We start from the raw sequence: 20932 nt of genomic DNA, 5'->3' as shown, positions 1-20932 counted from the left end.
TATTATTATTGTTATTATTATTGCTATAATATTATTATAATATATTCTTATAATACCTTGTTATTGTTGTTATTATTATTATAAATATTTTTTATTATTAATATTGTTGTTTTTATTATTGGGATTGCTATTATTATTTTGCTATATTATTATATTAGATTTTTCATATTACCTTATTATTCTTATTACTATTATTATTATTATTATTATTATTATTATTATTATTAATAATAATAATAATAATAATAATAATAATAAAAGTAGTAAAACCAGCATTTTAAATATATCCAAGTACCTTGTATCATAGCTACGTGTGTGACGTTTTAGAGATCAGTTTAGAAATCGGTTCAAAATTCAACGAATAATTCTACTTAAAGATTGAGAAATATCTCTTTCTGTCGTAATGTCCATGCACCACTGCCTCCATCACCACCGATCCAAGATAGCGGCGCTGTTGACGTGTCCCTCTACAGTCGATGCGGCATCTACGTATATAATGCCTATGCACTGGAGAATAAAGTTTGGAGTTCCTTGCTGAACACGCCGCCTCTGATTCCCGATCACAGACATATTGAATATTCAATATTTATTGTGTCAGTGGTTGCACATTGTTGACGGTCCCAAGGCAAAGTCTCACCATCAGCTGCTCATATGAAACAATGGGATATTTCCTAATGAAATTATCACTAATTGTATTGAAGATCAGCTCATTACAGTTTGTAGCTCATTAACTGTCTCATAACGGTTAGAATGAGACATTATTTAGGTATTTTCCTCCAATGATTGTTTCGTTTATTACCCCTTTATCTCGGGAGAACAAATTAAATTAACTCGTTATCTCGGGAAAACAGAGACGTTATCGAGAGAAAACGGAGGAAATAAAATGTATGAAAGCATGGCCCTTTAGGGCTTCCGGACAAAAAGACAGAAAAATACACAAAATGTCAGAAAAAATACGCAAAAACACAGTAAATTACCGAAAAAATACACAAAATACGCAAAATGACAGAGAAATAGAAAAAAGACAGCAAAAATATATAAGACAAAATACACAAAATTACAGATTATTCCTGTGTAAAAAATTAAACAAACTAGTTCTGTCACTGTTTCAGGAATGACAATAAAGTTGATCTTATCTTATTAAATTAGGGAAAAACTTACTAATATGAAACAAAAAAATTACTGAGAATCCACACCAACAACAAAAAAAATTAAATATACATTTTTTAAATTGTAGAAATATTTACAAAAAAAATGACAATTGACTGTATCATTGACTGAAACTGGATTTCCAGCACTCTGATTGGTCCAGCTGCAGCCATGCTAAGATGTCTATGATGGATGCCATCATGTCTCTGGACCAGTTGGTGGATGAATCAGATCCTGATGTGGATTTCCCAAACTCATTCCATGCGTTCCAGACTGCTGAAGGCATCCGCCACGCACACCCTGACAAAGGCACACACACACACACGCACGCACACACATACACACTCGCACGCAAACACATACGGTTGGTTGGATTAAAGGTAAATGTTTGTTTTCTCAGACTGGTTCCACCTGGTGGGTCTGATCCATGATGTGGGAAAGATCATGTCTCTTTATAATGAACCTCAGGTGAAGAAACACCAACTAACATCACGTCTCACTCACATGATGGACATATTTCTATATTTGTGAACACATTATTTGAATGAATCTTTATTCTCTACGAAGGAGAATAAAACGCTTGTTACAATGAACTCAACGATCAAAGCACGTGACTGCTTACATTGGATTTTAAATCAACCAATCACAACCTGATCGCTCTGAAACACACCCATGGGTCCAAAGTAAACACTCAAAAACAGAAAACATATTCAAAATGACAGAGAAATATACAAAATGATAGAAAAACAGAAAAAATTACACAAAATGACAGAGCAACACACAAAATAACAGAAAAAAATACTCAAAATGACAGAGAAATACACAAAAGGACAACAAAAGATACACAAAACAAATAAGGAAAATAACAAAAAAAACATATTGTGTGTTGCAGTGGGCGGTGGTGGGCGACACCTTTCCTGTGGGCTGCAGGTTTCAGAACTCCATCGTGTTCAGAGACTCCACATTTGTGAACAATCCAGACGAAACAAATCCCTCTTACAAGTTTGTATTCTCACCATAAAACATCATTTATGTTTTCATCTTCTCAAAGAAAAACTTTTTAAGTCATCTTTTTCAGTGCAAAGTTGAGTGTTTCCTTTAGAAATGTCCATTTTCTTACTTTTTATGCTTGTTTTTCAGAACAGAAAATGGAATCTACCAACCAAACTGTGGCCTTGATAAAGTCTTCATGTCCTGGGGTCATGACGGTGAGAACTTTCATCCCTAAACTGGAACGATTCCACTGTTTGAAGAACGTGTGCGTTTGTCTGAACCTCTGCCCTGTTTTTGCTCAGAGTATCTTTACAGAGTGATGAAGTTTAACAGCTGCTCCATCCCAGAGGAGGTCAGTGAGTTCACCACTGATTCATGTGTTTTATCTATGGTCTGTTTGGAAATGAAGGTTTTTCTCTATCCATTGAGGGCTTGTACATGATCCGCTTCCATTCCTTCTACCCGTGGCACACTAACGGAGACTACATGCACCTGTGCAACGACAAGGACCTGGACATGCTGCCTTTGGTCAGAGAGTTCAAGTGAGAATCTGATTTTATCTTTAATTAACAGAATGTCCACAATCCTATTCTTAAAGCTTTATACTGGATTAGAAATACTTTAAATCCAATGAGTTGTAGCGGATGTGCAGCAATGGTGAGGGCCAGGAAATTTAAGGCAAAACAAGACAGTAGCAGTTAGCTTTTAAAGACAGATTCCAAACGTCAGTCAAAAAAGAACAACAAAAATACACAATCTAATGCACACACTCAAACACACAAGGCGACTATGGAAATAACAGAAATAAAACATATATATATATATATACTGTACATAGGCAATATTTATGATTAAAAATTTGCACAATGACATTACAAAGCTAAATATTTACAATGCTAGTTATAGTTAATAATTTAAAAAAACACAAAATTGTCTACGAGTAGATTTTGCTTTATTAGTAAGAGTTACTCACGCACTATTGCACTAACAACCTTTACTAGTAAAACATTTATTTACTCATACACAATATTTCACTAGTAGTACTCGTTCTAATGCAAATTAAGTAGGAGGGATTGGAACCAAGTCCACCTCTCTGATTTGTTGAAATTTTTCAAAGCCAATGGCCAGCCTGAATTTATTTTCCCCGCCCCCTCATTAGCATATGATGTTAACTAGGGACACTTTACTGCTTCAATAGTAAAGTCAATCGTGCACCAGTAAACCTAAACTGAGCACTAGTAGAGATTATTGATGGTGGATATTGGGGTCAATTGTAGTTGTAATTGTGTAATTCATAATAATTAAAATTGTGATGTTTGTAATTGTATTTTAAAAAAATGCATGTCGCTGTCGCAATTATTGAGTTGTAAATGAGTTCAGATAAATGAGTTTAGAATTGACATGGACATTCTATAAAAATTGTCAGTGCCAAGGCATAAAAATAGAAACTGAGATAAAACTATCATAACATAAGACGCTAAAAACCAGTTCAAATATGAGCACACTTAAACTGGGGTGAAAATACAGTAGGGCATGAAATCTGTGAAACATTTTGAAATTTGTTTACCGTTGAGACCATTTTAATATTTAAAAAGAAAAATGTAAATCTCGGGCTATACAGACTGAAAAAAGGGACAGCAATGTCCTCACCAATAATATTAAAACCAATATTTTCATTGATTAGGAAGCCAAGAGATGAAAAACAAATAAGATATTTTTTAGTGTCATTTACAGCTAATTTAAAACATGGGTCAAACTGACTGTTATCAATACAAATGCTAACAGAACGCTAACACAAGAGGAAGGTTATGTTTTATGGGCTTATTTATTAAAGGCTTAGTAATTGTGATTAATTTAAACTTTAGTAATTGAGAACATAATTGTATTTGTTTTACACAGCTGAGCCTCTAATTACTGCCCTAACGTGTAAACCTGATCACTGACCGTGTTGGAAAAACAATGAGAGGAAAATACAACTTTCTCCAACTCTGTTCATTATTTCCACAGTAACTTTGATCTTTACACAAAAACTACAAACATGCCCGACATCGAGGAGCTGAAGCCGTACTACCAGTCACTGATGGACAAGTACTGCCCTGGAGTCCTGCACTGGTGATGGGACCACAGTAGATCACAGTGACCTCTACTGTCCAATCAGAGTAGATCATAGTCACCTCTACTGTCCAATCAGAGTAGATCATTGTCACCTCTACTGTCCAATTCAAACACTTCTTTAAATGTTCACCAGCCACCAAATCAATTCTGCTGCTCAATAAATATTTGTCTGATTAAGATCAATCAGAGGAGTCACATTCTAGTGTTACTACAGCTTTATTATTTCAACATTTAAAAATAGATACAAAAGTAATTTTTTGTTTGCATTTACAAACTTTCTTCAGTGATTTTTTACAGTCGTAGTTTAAAGTTTATTCAGTCATCGTTCAGATTCAGCCAGCGAGCAGAAGATGGGATTCCTGCTCAGATTCTCAAGTGAATCATATCAGTGACACAGCGCAGTAAAAAAGGATGAAAAAATACAACAACAAAAAAAAAAAATCAAACAAACAGGATGTACAAAAACACAAAACATCTTTGATGTTTCTACATTTATAAAGGCAGGACAGGCTTCACTACATTCCAAGTTTTCACTTTTCCATCTCATCTTCTTTGTCCTGCTCATCACCATCCCTGTCCTCCTCCTCTTCCTCACCTCCCTGATTGGTGCAAACGTCCTAATCTTTCTCCACTTCTTCTTCCTTCTCCTGCTTTGCGTCAGACTTTTCATCACCTTGTTTTTCGGCCTCATCAATCAGATTTACAACCGTCTCTGTGCAGGTTGAGATCCTGTCTGTGTGTTTTCTGTTACTAATCAGTCCCATGAGGAAGCACCAGGTGGCGCAGCAGGCCAACATGGCCCAGATTATAGTGTGAGCAGGGATACCTTTGACCTGGGAGCGAGTCCAGCACAACAGCTGGACGACTGTGTTGTTGGATGGATGACGAGGAGGAAGTTTGTCCTAAAAATACAAAGAAAAACAGATTCTGAATCCTGCTTTAAATGCACATCCTTGATTGTTGTAATGAAATAAATACCTTCAATCCGTACCGACTGAGCATGTTCTCTAGATAAGTGTGTCCCAGGTGCACCATGGGATAGAATTCTTCATCATAGACTCTCCTCCACCAACGAGCTTGATGAGAACTGCCCACGATTAAAGAGAGACAAAGAGATTTTATTTATTTCCTCCAACACGATGCAAACACATACATAACTCCAGAAATGTACAAAACCACAATAAAACACAAAACAACAAAACAGAAAAATATAAACAATGATAAAAAAATGCAACACAAACACCAAAGGCAAAAAAAACTTTGCCTCACAGCTTCATACCCCCCTCTCCTGCAATAATCATTATGACCAGTTCCAGTTCAGGGCCACCCACTCCATAACACTGAAACAGCCCTACTCAAAATCACCAACAATCTCCTCCTGGTTTTTGATTCTGGTCTCCTCTCCATCCTCATCCCGCTTGATTTGAGTAAAGCCTTTGATACCATTTCACACACCATCGACAGACTTCTCTCTATTGGCATCACACACACCACCCTCAGCTGGTTTAAATCTTACCTTTCAGGCTGCACTCAGTACATTCAACTAAAATCATTTACATCCCACCCACTCTCAGTCACTACAGGTGTTCCCCAGCGCTCTGTCCTGGGGCCCCTGCTTTATATCATCTACTTAATCACTCTTGGCCATATTTTTCATTAGCACCACATCAATTTCCACTGCTATGCGGATGACACCCAGCTCTACATCTCCACCAAGCCTGTTTATGTTCTCCTTCCTCCCTCACTCACTGCTTTATTGAAAAATCATGGTTCACGTCCAACTTTCTGAAATTAAACAGTAGTTTTATTAATCGGTACAAAGTTTCTCTATAACAATTGACAACAACTCTATCTCTCCCTCTCAACAGGTTAAGAGTCTGGGTGTCATCCTCGACAGTACTCTAACATCACACGCTCTGCATACTTTCACCTCCACAATATAAACTGCCTCTGCTCATCTCTCACACTCCCATTTGGATTATTGTAATTCCCTCCTGTTTGGTCTCCCCAACAACACCCCTCATAAACTTCAACTCGTCCAGAACTCAGCAGCGATGATCATCACGAGGACCCCCGTTACTCACCATATCACAACCATCCTACAGCAGCTCCACTGGTTACCCATAACACATTGCATACATTACAAAATACTAATACTCACTTTTAAGGCCATCTGGCTCCCCAATACCTCTCCAACCTCATCCACATTGTCACATCCTCTCGCTTACTCAGATCTTCCTCTTCTATCCACCTCAGTGTCCCCTCTGCACGCCTCATCACCATGGGGAGCAGAGCTTTCAGTCGCTCTGCTCCCCAGCTCTGGAACTCACTCCCTCCTGACCTTTTTTTAAGTAACCACATATTTATCAAAGTGCCCAGTATGTTTTATGAAAAAGTGCAATCAACTTCCAGCTAAAATGCATTGAGGAGTGAGTCAGATAAACAAGGTCTGATGTGGTTTACTGATGCCTAGTGACTGGGCGTTTATGTGCTATGCTAATGTAAGCGACATTAAATTATTTGATAAAAACATGATTACATTTTTTTTTATTTTGGACATTTTTCGGATCGATACGATAATCCCGCAGTGAAAAATTGCAATATTACTGAATCCTTTTTGTGTCTGGCATTGATTAGGAGGAATTAATTTAACATTTTTATCCTTCTGAAGTATTTTTCAGATTTCTTAAAGTAATTTGACTACAAAGGGGAACAGATTAGTTACTTTTATATGGAGCTAATGGTAAAGCCTCACTAAGATTCACTGCCAGTGATGTAAATATACGTAATTTCAAATCGAAACGCTCGCTGCCAATGCCAATGTGTATATATACGTCAATTGTGTTTTTCAACGGGAGTTGCTAGGAGACAAACCGGGGCAAGCGGTGAGATTCAGCACGTGACGAGATAACTCGTCATTTGCAATTTTTCACAGAGATTACTAGAAAACTCCCTGGTGGAGGTCCCTCATCAATATCTAAGCTGTAATGTGATGTAGTGACCAACTGGTGCCCTGAAGGTGGCAGCAGTACACCTGTAGATGAGACATTAGCCACTGATGCTACCATTAGCTGGGGGGGGAGAAGCAGGAAGGAGTGAGATCATGGCGCTATGAAGTGATATTGTGACGTATCCAGCAGCTCACAGCACCACATACTAACACAGAACATGTGTGTACCTGAGTGGATTATTGATAATGTTGTTATCATGAGATAAAACTATCAACTAACCGAGCCAAAACAGTGATCGCTGCGTGTCGAGAGGAAGAGGAAGTTACATCTGTGTGATCGACAGGGAGTGGGTGGGCCTCAACTGTGAGCCAGATAGCAAAATAATAGGTGACATGTAGGTGGTAACAGCGCACATTTGGATGCAGAGACAGAAAATGGCGCTACGAGAGATGATGTCAATGTTCCCACCAGCGCACAGCAGGGCACGCCCGACCAGAGTACGTGTGGAACTTTAGTCGACTATTGGATAGTGTGGCGATGGTGAGATAAAACAATAAAAAAAAACGGGGCAAGCAGTGACACTCGGCATGTCCGGGAGGAAAGGGAAATTGCGTGTGTGCAGAATGATGGGAGAGAAACTTGGAGGAATGCCAAAACACAGTAAGAAATCCATTCATTCTCTTCACTCTCCGCTAAATTTAATCTACCCAACAGCCACCTTTTTCGTTATTTCCAGATTAGACATTTTGTGCAGGGGTTGTTCCCCCATTTCCCCAATTGACCTCCCGAATCGGAAATTGACCAGTTTCTTCTACTCTCACCGAACCATAAGCGAATCATTGCGGCTGTCTCAGGCAGCATTAACTCTCTGAACCCTTCACCTGTGATCTCTCTTAGAGAGTCCTGGGGGAACGATCTGGGTATTTCTATTCCAACTGAGCAGTGGAACAAGATTCTCTACCTAACGCAGTCCTCGTCCATCTGTGCCAGACATGGTTTATTACAATGTAAGGTCCTTCATAAAGCACACTACACCAATGACAGACTAGCTAAAATATTCCCAGGTAAAAGCAATGCATGCAATAGATGCAACCAAACCCCAGCCAACCATGTACATATGTTTTGGACCTGTCCTAGGCTGACCAAATTTTGGTCGGACATATTCAAAACCCTCAGCCAAATTCTTGCTACCCCTGTCCCCCCTGATCCACTGACTGCTCTTTTCGGCCTGTCACAGACTCCTGACTTGTCTTCTGCAGCGAAACGTCTTATAGCTTTTACGTCTCTCCTGGCCAGACGTGCCATTCTTCTTCAATGGAAGCAAGCCACCCCCCCATCGCACAATAGGTGGGTCCGGGAGGTCTTAGCCTGCATCCGTCTTGAGAAGTTACGATATTCTTTAAAGGGATCTCTCGAAGCCTTTCGGGAGATCTGGAACCCCTTGCTGAGTCATGTGAAAAATATTGAACTAACCCCTGAAGTTAGTGATGTGACCCTTTGAGGTGTCTCTATTTGCCCTTTTTTCCATTATTTTGTGGTGTGTGGTTTATTTTTATTTTTTTAAATGTATTTATTTTTTCCCCTTTCTTCTTAATTTCTTCTTATTTTATTTATTTTTTATTTTTTTTGTGTGTGCATGTGTGTGCGTGTATGTGGTGCTGTGTTCTGGTGGCCAATAAGGGGTGGGGGGCTTGGGCTCAAGGGGATTAAACTACAGACACTTTATCTTATCGTGTAGACATTGTGTCAGGCTGTCAGTGTTTTGCCTTCGCCAACCTTTTGCCTTGACTCCTGTACTTTTGTTTGGCTTCGATTGTAAATGGGTTTTTTTTGTGTCCCTTTGCTGTGATGCCTATTGTTTGTCTGTTGAAAAATCTAATAAACACATTTTGGAAAAAAAAAAAAGAAATCCATTCAATTCTGACCCAGATAGCAAAATAATAATAGTTTTGCCATCAAAAGCCCTGTATCAGTGTTTTTTTTTTTTGTTTTATATAAAAAAAACAATGTTCAGATGTTAGAATTGTAACTAAAGCAAAAAAAAATTGCTTTAAAGTCACTGACGGTTTTTTAGAAAAAGGCTGTTTTCTCAGCTTTTTGCTCTGACACTGAAGATTTGTGTAAAACTTGCTCTATTCAACGGCTGATTACGGGAGGACGAAACAAGCCAGAAACAAAATTCTGATGAAAGTAGAGGCATCAATCTTTCAGAATCTGTTTTCAGATCTCAGATAATCATAGTACAAAGTATTCTGTGGGTCTTATGTTGGAAAAGAAGGAGGAGGATACTTCTGCGCTGTTTAAATGCTTAATAATTCTTTGGTGTCTGTAATGCTGACATGCTGACTAGTAAATAGTGTGATTTGGCAGAGAAAAAAACCTTTGGATGTTCTGTGTATGGACCACAGACATATGGCGCAGACACTGCACCGCAAGGGTTAAAATGTAAACTACAGACAGTTCTACGATTTCCGTGATTTAGGAGATCATCGTCATGTTGTAATCCTTAGCGATCTAATACCATCAGATCGCACACCCTTAACTTGAAGGAAGACCAAAATAGGCTGGCCCAGTCTCAGTGTTGTTTTTGTAGTTTTATAGAAGGAAATCAATGTTGAGGTGTCACTAAAGCAAAAAATAAAATTGTTTAACGTCAGGATTTTTCAGAAAAAGGCTGTTTTCTCAACTTTTTGCTCAGAAACTGGCATTTTGTATGAAGCCTATACAAAATGCCTATATTGAACTGCTGATTATAGAAAAACAAAAAAAGCTAAAACAAAACTTTTTTAGTGAAAGTAGAGAGTCTATTCTTTCAAAATCAGTTAGATTGTCATAGTACAACATATTCTGTAGGTCTTTAAAAATCAGTCAAAATGCTCTAAAAAATGGCTGGCAGTGAGGGGGGTAACTTTTCTGAAAATGACTGGCAGTGAATGAGTTAAAGTCTGGTAACGCCACGGCTGTTCAAACGCTGGCACAATGACTCCTTGTTTTAAAGGTGATGATATACAACCTAAACTTAAGTTATTTTAACAGATTTTACAAAGAGACAAAGTCTCGAGGAAGGTTCCAATTCCAATAGAACCCAAAGAGGAAAGTGAATGTTACTCTAAGTTTCTCACCCATCAGGCTTCCGTTCAGTGAACCAGTATCTGTAGCGGTGAGCCCTAACGTAGGTCGGAGGCTGCTGGTGAAACGGATACTGAGACACGTCCGTCTGAATCAACTCTATCACTGCAGAGAATATTCACAGTTAAATAAAGCAGCTTTACTAAACGCATGCTGTTACAGTAGCGCTCAGGGTTGGGGTCAATTACATTTTTAAATTGCAATTATGAGTATGGTGATCAGCATCGCTTCAATTTACAAAACCTGGCCCAGGAGAAAGTAAAAAAAAAAAAAAAAAAGGATGGCAACATGAATCATTCTGTAAATTACACCAAGTTGTAGACATCTCAGCCTCCACAAATACAATGACACTCAACAATATTTGTCACATGATGGCAGTCATTTTCCATCTCAAATTGTTGAAAGAAAAAACATTAAAACTGGTCTGCATTTTCCCCCTGAACTAAAATGAGTTTGGAACTCACAGTAACTTACAGATACGTCATTGTAATTAATTATCAATAATTTGATTAGAAATATAATTGACCCAAACCCTGGTATATGTAAATGTACAAGCTGGAGGCGGCTCACCGTCTGCTTTTCCCTGCAGTACCCTGTAAACCAAGCTGGTAAACCACGGAGCGCTAGCGCCCAGAGCAGCGAACCACATCTGCCAGTCAAGGCGAGGCTGGTGGGGCGTGACCACAGCTGGGGGGGCGCTCACGTTCCCTGGTTTGTACATGAACTCGATCTCCTGGAAAGGAATAACATAACACTCTGTTTGAAACAAAAACAAAGCTTAAAAAAAAAAAAAAAACTGATTTCTGCTCAGGTTTCTCACCGTCCACGTGACGCCATCGTAGCTTCCCTCCAAGACGACCTCGGGTCGCCCCCCTACCCCCGTCACCCACCCGAAGAAGCCGTACGAGTTGACCAACTGGAGTCGATCCACCAAGTCATATGCCTGGCGCACGACGGGCCACAGATGGACGTGCGAGTCGTACTCCATGTGTGACAGCGGCACCTGAAGGAAGAGGTGACGCACAAGTGAAGTCCAGCTTTAAGGACTTCTGCAGAGGTCAGAGGTCACCGTATTTTACCAGCACTCACCAGGCTGATTGTGAACATGGAGGCCACCGCCGCCGCAAACACACTCCACTGGAACATTCCCCAAAACCTTGTCAGAAAACCAGAAACACACGCACACCTGCGCGCGCGCGCGCACGCACGCACGCACGCACGCACGCACGCACGCACGCACGCACGCACGCACGCACGCACGCACGCACGCACGCACGCACGCACGCACGCACGCACGCACGCACGCACGCACGCACGCACGCACGCACGCACGCACGCACGCACGCACGCACCCACGCACGCACGCACGCACGCACGCACGCACTCACGCACACACGCACCACACACACACACCACACACACACACACACACACACACACACACACACACACACACACACACACACACACACACACACACACACACACACCACACACACACACACACACACACACACACACACACACACACACACACACACACACACACACACACACACACACACACACACACACACACACACACACACACACACACACACACACACACACACCACACACACACACACACACACACACACACACACACACACACACACACACACACGTTTAAAAAGTAGCTAATGCCAAAACCCTGCGATTGACTGGGAATCCGTTTGTGACCGTTAGCCCCGCCCCTTCTATGAAAACTTCTTTAATGCTGAATTTCCAGCATCAACTAAAATGTGTATTCCAAATGTCTCCATTTAACAATGTGATTATTGAACAATCACACACATTTTATTTACCATGTATTTGGTAACAAGTTTATTTGTTTTGGAAACATTTCAACGATATCATCGATTATTAGGGAAAGAAAAAACCCCATTAAAGATTAAAAATTGTTCCGAAATAAATAAAAAATACATAAAGATGGATTTGGAATATAGAGCAATTAATGTAATCTAAACGCAGTTTTAAGTAAAACTGTATCAAAAAATGAGTTTTCATGGGAGCCAAAAACCCTGACAACATCCCCTGGGTGTGATTCATATAAATATAAAAGTGTTGGCCCAGCTCTCAACAGGTTTTATTCAATTCATGACAATCACTTCAAACATGAAATAAGTGCAGCAAACGCATTTAGCTAAAATAAAACCAGTTATAGTCATCGTCCAAACACTTCTCAAAAGTCACTTTTGATCAAAGTAAATGTCCCGCCCACTTCTTAAAACAAACTGACACCCTTGGACAGTCTCACCTGAAGATGGAGGTGATCATCTCCCAGGTCAGAGACAAAACTCCCATCCAGATACATGGGATAGTGATGGCCTTAAGGAACTGATTAAACTGGTCGAACGTAAATGCTGCAACAACAAAAAAAGCAGAATTTTCAACCTCCAGCTTAAAAAAAACAACAAATTTTGATCCTTATCCATGAACTCAAAAACATCACACACACCTGTGCGAGACGAGACGCCGTTCTTATGTGGGTCAAACTGAAGATCGAAGAAGACGATTGTTCCAAAGATGATGAGAGACCAGACCATGAGCTCCAGCAGGTAACAGATCCAGGACCAGCGCTCTGAAGAACCAGCTGAGACACCTCCACGATAGGGGTGGGCGATACAGAAAAAAAAACATATCACGATTTTTTCTTTGTAAAATCACAATCACAATTTTATCATGTTTTTTTTCATTCAGATCATCAAGAATATTTTAAATTTATTTACCAATAAAACAAACTAATTCACCAACTTAAAATCATCACCCTAAATGCAAAAAGGTGATAAAAGATCATTTTAAGGGGACATATCATGGTTTTAAATCCTTCCCTTTTACATATAAATCATACAGTTGTGGTCTATATAAAGCGGAACTGCAATGCTTGGGTCTGAATTCCTCATTATTATAGCTCCACAGGCCCCTTTTCTACCCCTTTTCTGATGTGCTTCTAAGAGCAACTCGTTTTGGTGCTGTCTCTTTAAATGCAAATGAGACACTCCATACCCCGCCCCCTCTCCAGGTTGCAGAGGTGACACTCAGTTCAACTCCACCCTGTTCGGCCATTTTTGTAGTTTGATAGAAGAGATACGGTTATGTAGCGGCGCACAAACTTTTTATTCAGAGGTTATTTACAAAATGTCAACAACGGAAGACTTGTCCATCCAGCCTTACATGTTCGAGCCAGAGTCGGACCCGGAGGAGCGAGATGAAAATGAAGATGATGAACCTGCAGAACCCTAACAAGTGAGCTAACACAAGCACCGAGCTACCGCTAGCGCCAAGCTCAAATTAGACTTAAATTAAATCACGTAGGCCATATCATCAAGGATCTAAAACGAGCACACAGCGCTAACATATGAAGTCTGAAGACGGTGCAACTGCTAAGCAACTGCTAATGCTAACAAAACAATGACAGGAACGACTTATCACACTTTTTAGCGTTATTTACAGCTTACTGAAGTGCTCTGTTCGTCTTCTCCAAAGATAAAAGGAATTGAACCCTCAATCAGACAAAGTCTTTCGGCAAATCCTTCTTTATACTGGTGGAGGTTGCAGAAACAGTCATCCTTGAAGTGCTTCGTGCACACAAAAATGACCTTATCCACAGATGTGGGCACATTTCCATAAAAAATAAAACTCAACCACACACTTCGAAAAGGTTCTGATGCTGGGAGACGGTGTAATGAAGCGTGTGGGTTACTACATCCAACAACCAAACATTTTGACTTATCCTCTCATAACTTCAGCATCCTTGAGCTTGGACTACAAAATCACAGCGAGAAATAAAACTGGTGGATTGCTCGAAGTGTTGGACCTGGAGTTGATGTACTAATTTGGCAGTTCCGCTGCAAATACTGTGATGTAATAGTTCAAAAAACGTAATAGAGAATAGAAAAATCGAAACAGATTGAAAAATATGACCAAAACAGAATATAAAGATATCTATGGAGCACCTGAAGAGACTAATTTGATTTTTTCTGTACTTCTAAACACTCTAAAAATACAACAAAATGCATTTAAGGGCTAAAACAGTGGATTTAGCATGATATGTCCCCTTTAACCAAAGTGGTGTAGCATTAACAGGTCAGCATATCAGTCTAGTGATTTTCATTTGTTATTGAGGTAACACACTCACGTTAATAAAATCCTACTTTAAAAATAGTTTGGAACCCCTCATTTCCCTTAGTTTGGAAAATCATATCCTTTACAAAATAAAACATCATTGCTTTGGTTACATTAGGCCTGGGTGATATTAACCATTATTCATATCTCTATATTTTTCCTAAAATGGCAATAGGGACTTAAACTTCATTTATTTTCAAAAAATTTCAAGAGCGTTTTACAGGAAAAACAATAACATGTCGGAGAAAAATGCCACAAAGACCCTTTTATTAATCACTAGCAACACAATATCAACATTTTGTGTCACTTTTGACTTTTTCCTTCATTAAGGCTGAAATGTGATTAAATTCTGTATTGTTGCTGAACCACATTCAGGATGTTGTCCCTTTAAGAAAATGTGGCAGATCATCGTCATGTTTTGATGCTGAAATCTAATAGTCAGAACGCACACCCTTACTCCACAATAAACAAACAAAAACAATAGAGCTTAGTGCTACAGAAACATGAGGAACCAGCTGAGATACCTCCACGATAAAAACAAACAAAGAAGAAATCCCATCTTTGGTACAGAATGGTTTGCTTCACCTTCCTTTCGCTCCCTTTTGTCGTCCCTCTTGCGCAGCCAGAAGTTAACGTGCTGATTGTCCAGCAGAGACAGACACAGAGTCAGTGTGAGCAGGTTGAAGAAGTTGTAGTTTCCAGACAGAATGATGAGCGTCTGAAGCAGAACCTGCAGAAACATCACACCAATCATGATTCATCACTTAAGTGTTAAAATGCAGGTTTCCGTTTAAAAAAATCGTCGACTCACTTGTAGATAAAAAGCTCCCAGTCTGAGTCGGCGCAGCGGGCTGAAGAAGAGGAAAGGAGCTGCGATCTCGATCACAAAGGTTGCCACCACGCTGAGCTTGTGCCACCACACGGGGAGCTGGTGAGCAAACCAGGCCAGTGGCGTCGGGATGCACTGGGTCTCGTAGTGATAGGTCAGTGCTGGGGGAGGAACGTACATTAGTGTTGGGGTCAACTGTAATTGTAATTGATAATCTATTAAAATTATGGTGTAATTATAATTTTAAAAATCTGTTGCCGTTGCAATTGTAAACAAATTCAGATAATTGACTTTGTAATTGCCATGAAAATTCTATAAAAATTGTAACTTATAATTTAATGCTCAACTGGGGAACCATGTTACAGTTCTACACATGTATTTAACAATTACTAAAACATGTTTCATATCAAGCGTTCCCACATTTTACCATTTAAACATTTTTTTAATCAAGGACTAGGCCTACACAAAAAGGCTCAGATGACCACACCAAAAATATTAAAGCCTATATTTTCATTGATTAGGAAGCCTAACAATGTAACCAAGAGATAGAAATTAAATTAGATGGGATTTGTTTTTAGTGTATTTTGCAGCTGATTTAGGACCCATTATCATAACGGATGCTAACTGAAAGCTAACACAAGGGGAAGGTTACGTTTTTTTTGGGCTTATTTATAAAAAGGCTCAGTAATTGCCATTAATTGTAATTCAAACTATAGTAACTGAGAATGTAATTGGCTTCAAGGGGGATAATATTAGTTAGCTGAGTTGCATTTGAACATAGATAATTGAAGACGTAATTGTAATTTGAAAGTGTAATTGATCCCAACCCTGGAAGAAACCACTCCATGCTTTAAATAACAGTATAGAAGGTTTTAAAACAGTAAAGTTTGTTGAATTTGGCTCTTTTTAGTGTTAAATCCCTGCCCTGAGGCTTCATAGTTTGGGTTTGTTGTGCAGGGAGATTAATCTGCGCTGCTGATTATTAGACATATTTTCTTTACCTTTGCACATGTGTTAGTTCTTAGTTCTCATCAATCAGCTGGATGTTAAGGTAAAACACATGATACAACAGCACACTCAGCGCAGGGCAGTTACTAAAAGAGCATCACAGACTAACCATTAAGTCCTATGTTTGTCGTCCATTAAAATCCAATGACTGCACAGCGTTCCACGTCATACACTCAAAGTCACAAGCTCATTTCTTCATTAAAATCATTTTAAAAAGGTTCCAACTAATGTATTTATTTACTATGGAGACACTGGGGGAAATATAATGCACCAGTTTATTGTTGTTCTTAATGATCAGTGTGTTTAAAGTCCTTATGTTGACATCTGGACTGTTACTAATTATAGTTCCTTAACTTAAATGAAGTAAACTGAGTAGACCTTGTTAAACTACTTCAATTCTCAATGCATTTCAGTTTGAAGTTGATTGCACCTTATTTTCGTAAAACATACTGGGCACTTTTATAGCAAAAGTTAAAAGTTTGAAAAATGTAATTTGACAGTTTGATCAACTGTGTTATACTAGATATGTACAGTAATACATGTATTCTTAGTTATAGTTTTATATGTATACTCGTCACAAATAGATTTCTTTATATTTTGTAGTTACCAGAAAAGACAATTCTGCATAAATTGGTCATAAAATGTGTTCAGATTTTTGTCTATTGTTGTGACTTTATCTGCTTTATGTAATGCTGCACAGAAATGATCACAGTTTTTATTTAACTCAACACATAAACACTCAGGATGTAAACAGTGTGTGAACCCCTGGATTTAATAACCTAAACTAAATACTTCCTGTATATGTAGATTTATTTTTTTAGTTTAAAAATGTAAACAAATTGTATTTCATACCATTTTGTTCTTGTAAATGTGAAATGTGTAATTAATGATATTTCGTTGTACATTGTATTGTGAATTGTATAGTCAGCTTCACACACACACACACACACACACACACACACACACACACACACACACACACACACACACACACACACACACACACACACACACACACACACACACACACACACACACACACACACACACACACACACACACACACACACACACACACACCTGTGAGGCCCCACCACGTGGGACAGCGTGACATAAGCTTCACCGCTCCAGATGCAAACATCAGCCTGAACAGCAGCCATCGAACCAACCAGAAGGTCATACTGTCATGTTCTCTGATGCCACGTGACCCCCGGACGAGGGTGAGGGGGGCGACCAGCACGGTGAGGAAGCCTGTCTCCAGGAGCAGGCTGTCCCTGAGCAGGATAACATCACACAAACTCAAATCATCTCCAGTCAAATTAAATGAAAAATCTATCTCGCCATCAGGAACTCACCACTGGAAGTAGAGGAACACCTGGCCCACCTGTGACACAAACACACGCAACATGTTTAAAAAAACGCCACGGCCACAGTAACGGACTCAGAGACCAAAGACTCACCTGGTACATGAACAAGTACGAGACCCAGAGGCACAGAAACACCAGGCTGTCCCTGAGAGCCTCCATCAGCACGGCGGCCAGGCTCAGCAGTGCCCCCAGCAGGCACAGCAGCTCCATGGAGGCCTGGATGTCCAGGCCGAGGTGCGGCCCCAGCCACAGCAGCGTAGGTGAGGTCCGGATGCCGTAACGCAGCTCGAGACGAGCAGGGAGAAGCCCCTCGTTACCATAGAGACCTGAGCAGACGGAGAACTCCACCGTCACCAAGGAAACATTCATACGTGTACTGTATTGTAGCTCTGACCAATGACCTAACATGAAGATTTTTTCTTGATTAATTCTGGGGAGAAATAATTTTTTATATCACCATAAAACCCAAAATAACTAGAAAATACACAAAACAACAACAAAAAACACAAATTCACCCAAAAAATACAACTACAAATATACCTAAAATGAACTGGAAAAATACAGAACACCAAAAAAACATACAAACCAACACTAAAAACACAAATGACCCCAGAAACACAAAACAACAAAAAAATGCAAAATGTGGCAACAAGAAAATTACACAAAATGACTCCAAACTTTAATACATTTAAAAAAAATTAATTCTGGTGACAAAATTGTTTTTAATATCATCACAAAAATAAAATTGCAATATATCAAATTGACATTTTTTCCAATCCCTATGAATTACATCTTTTTTTGGTTCCTTAAAGTTTCATTTGTAGTTATAAAATCAGTGTTATACAGTAATAAATTATAAAATACAGTCCAATAAGTGTCTGTGCACAAAATGACTACAGAAAAAAGTGAAAAACACAAAAACACAGACAAATGAATACAATTCAGACAAACGTACACTTAAAAACACCCAAAAAAAAAACAGCGACTACAAAACAACACAGAAAATACACAAATCAACACTAAAACTACATGTATACTACTCCAAAAACTTGAAAACACAAGAAAAATACACAAAAATTACAGGAAATATCCACAAAAGCATAAAAAAGACATACATTTACTCTAAAAACACACAAGACAACAAATATCCACAACTGAATAATACAGAAAATGAAACCAAAAATACACAAATTTACTCTAACACAGCCACTACAAATACTGTATACCCAAAATTAACAAAACACCAAAAATACACAAACCAACACAAAAAATCCTCCAAAATACAAAATGACAACAAATACTGAAAATTACAAAAACACACAAGACGTTTACAAACAACAACAATAATTACAAAACAACACAGAAAATATTAAGAAACAAAATGAGAACAAAAATACACTAAACAACAAAAATACAAAATGAATCCAAAACCACAACAGAAATACACAATTATTCCAATTAATCATACACAAAAAGTCACAAAAAAAAACAAAAAAAAAAAACAAAAAAAAAAAAACACACGAGATGACTACAAAAATTGGTGTAGGTAATAACTCCCGAAAGAAAATGACTAAAAATCCCAAAATGACTGCAAATACAGAAAATTATATAAACACAAAATAAATACACACAAGACGCCAGAAACATACAGAAATAACAAAAAAAAAAAAAAAAAAAAAAAACGACAAAGAAAATACACAACTTCAGAAACAAACTTACAACAAAATTACTCTTAAAAACACACGGAAAAAAAAAGAAAAAAAAAACCAAAAAACCAAATGAATCCATCCCCACCCCAAAAATATTAATAAATAAATAAAAATCACCAAAAAATGCAAAAAGAAAAGACGATACACAAATGTACTCCTAAACACACACAAGACGGGTACAAATATGTACTTAAATGGTTGTTTGTAGATTATTGTGTGAACATGGATGCAGGTACGGCAGTTAAAGACTTTTCGTGGCTGAAACTTGGAAAGTGGCGCAGGTGAGCTAACACTGAACTAACAGGCTAACAGCTAGCTCACCTGGTATCTGCACGTACAGCGACACAAAGGCGACCATGTAGATGGCTGCCATGCACCAGAGGAAGAGCCGCCGCGGTTTACTGACCTCCATCATATCTGTCTTAAGTCCATTAGCTGCGGAGGACACAGTTTAACCCGTCCGTCCACCGCACACGGACACGTAGCAGACTGACGTTCACCTCAGTCACCGCTGGGGGTCGCTTGTCAGTGCCCAATCCTTCACGGGCAGGATCCTTTCAACGCATGCGCGCAACGCATCTACACCCGGGCCTGACCATAGACATATTTAAAGGCTAGATTTCTTGCGGCGGATTCTGCAACGGCATCACCGACGGCCATCTTAACTCGGGCAGCTCTCTGACGGATTCTGTGGTACCTGAGGGAAGGTGAGTGATCTGCCGAACGTAAATACTTTTATCTCGCTAAAATCTTGACGGATTTACAAACTGTTTGCTTTCTTACAAACGTTATTAACGTGGTTACAATTCTGGATGTTTGTAAATGTTAAAAGTGCAGCTGTTTTTTTTTTTTTTCAATAACGACTTAATAATGCAGTAACATGTCTCTTTGTAATGAACCTCAGGTGAAGAAACACCAACTAACATCACGTCTCACTCACATGATGGACATATTTCTATATTTGTGAACACATTATTTGAATGAATCTTTATTCTCTACGAAGGAGAATAAAACACTTGTTACATTGAACTCAACGATCAAAGCACGTGACTGCTTACATTGGATTTTAAATCAACCAATCACAACCTGATCGCTCTGAAACACACCCATGGGTCCAAAGTAAACACTCAAAAACAGAAAACATATTCAAAATGACAGAGAAATATACAAAATGATAGAAAAACAGACATTACACAAAATGACAGAGCAACACACAAAATAACAGAAAAAAATACTCAAAATGACAGAGAAATACACAAAAGGACAACAAAAGATACACAAAACAAATAAGGAAAATAACAAAAAAAACATATTGTGTGTTGCAGTGGGCGGTGGTGGGCGACACCTTTCCTGTGGGCTGCAGGTTTCAGAACTCCATCGTGTTCAGAGACTCCACATTTGTGAACAATCCAGACGAAACAAATCCCTCTTACAAGTTTGTATTCTCACCATAAAACATCATTTATGTTTTCATCTTCTCAAAGAAAAACTTTTTAAGTCATCTTTTTCAGTGCA

General features: G+C 38.9%; 1 protein-coding gene and 1 pseudogene across 1 annotated transcript; one reads left to right on the top strand and one right to left on the bottom strand.

The window, feature by feature from the left end:
- The first annotated feature begins 1328 nt into the window (after positions 1-1328).
- LOC114464236 (inositol oxygenase-like) lies at positions 1329-4310 on the top strand. The gene is made up of 7 exons (XM_028448292.1): positions 1329-1458; positions 1550-1617; positions 2042-2151; positions 2290-2357; positions 2445-2494; positions 2572-2684; positions 4150-4310. The coding sequence occupies exons 1-7, from the start codon at positions 1329-1331 to the stop codon at positions 4256-4258; spliced, it is 648 nt and encodes a 215-aa protein (XP_028304093.1). The 3' UTR covers positions 4259-4310.
- Positions 4311-4787: 477 nt separating this feature from the next.
- On the bottom strand, positions 4788-19922 carry LOC114464235 (lipase maturation factor 2-like; annotated as a pseudogene).
- Positions 19923-20932: the final 1010 nt, after the last annotated feature.

Source organism: Gouania willdenowi, chromosome 6 (genome assembly GCF_900634775.1).
Source record: "Gouania willdenowi chromosome 6, fGouWil2.1, whole genome shotgun sequence".
NCBI lineage: Eukaryota > Metazoa > Chordata > Actinopteri > Blenniiformes > Gobiesocidae > Gouania > Gouania willdenowi.
Note: the sequence above shows the minus strand (reverse complement) of the source record. Positions and strands in the feature narration are given on the sequence as shown.

What these genes read in the sequence shown, in the direction of transcription:
- LOC114464236 (XM_028448292.1), top strand. Translation starts at nt 1,329, where the DNA reads ATGTCTATGATGGATGCCATCATGTCTCTGGACCAGTTGGTGGATGAA. An exon ending in CTCTTTATAATGAACCTCAG is followed by an intron (nt 1,618 to 2,041) that starts GTGAAGAAACAC and finishes TGTGTGTTGCAG; the next exon opens with TGGGCGGTGGTGGGCGACAC. An exon ending in GCTGCTCCATCCCAGAGGAG is followed by an intron (nt 2,495 to 2,571) that starts GTCAGTGAGTTC and finishes CTATCCATTGAG; the next exon opens with GGCTTGTACATGATCCGCTT.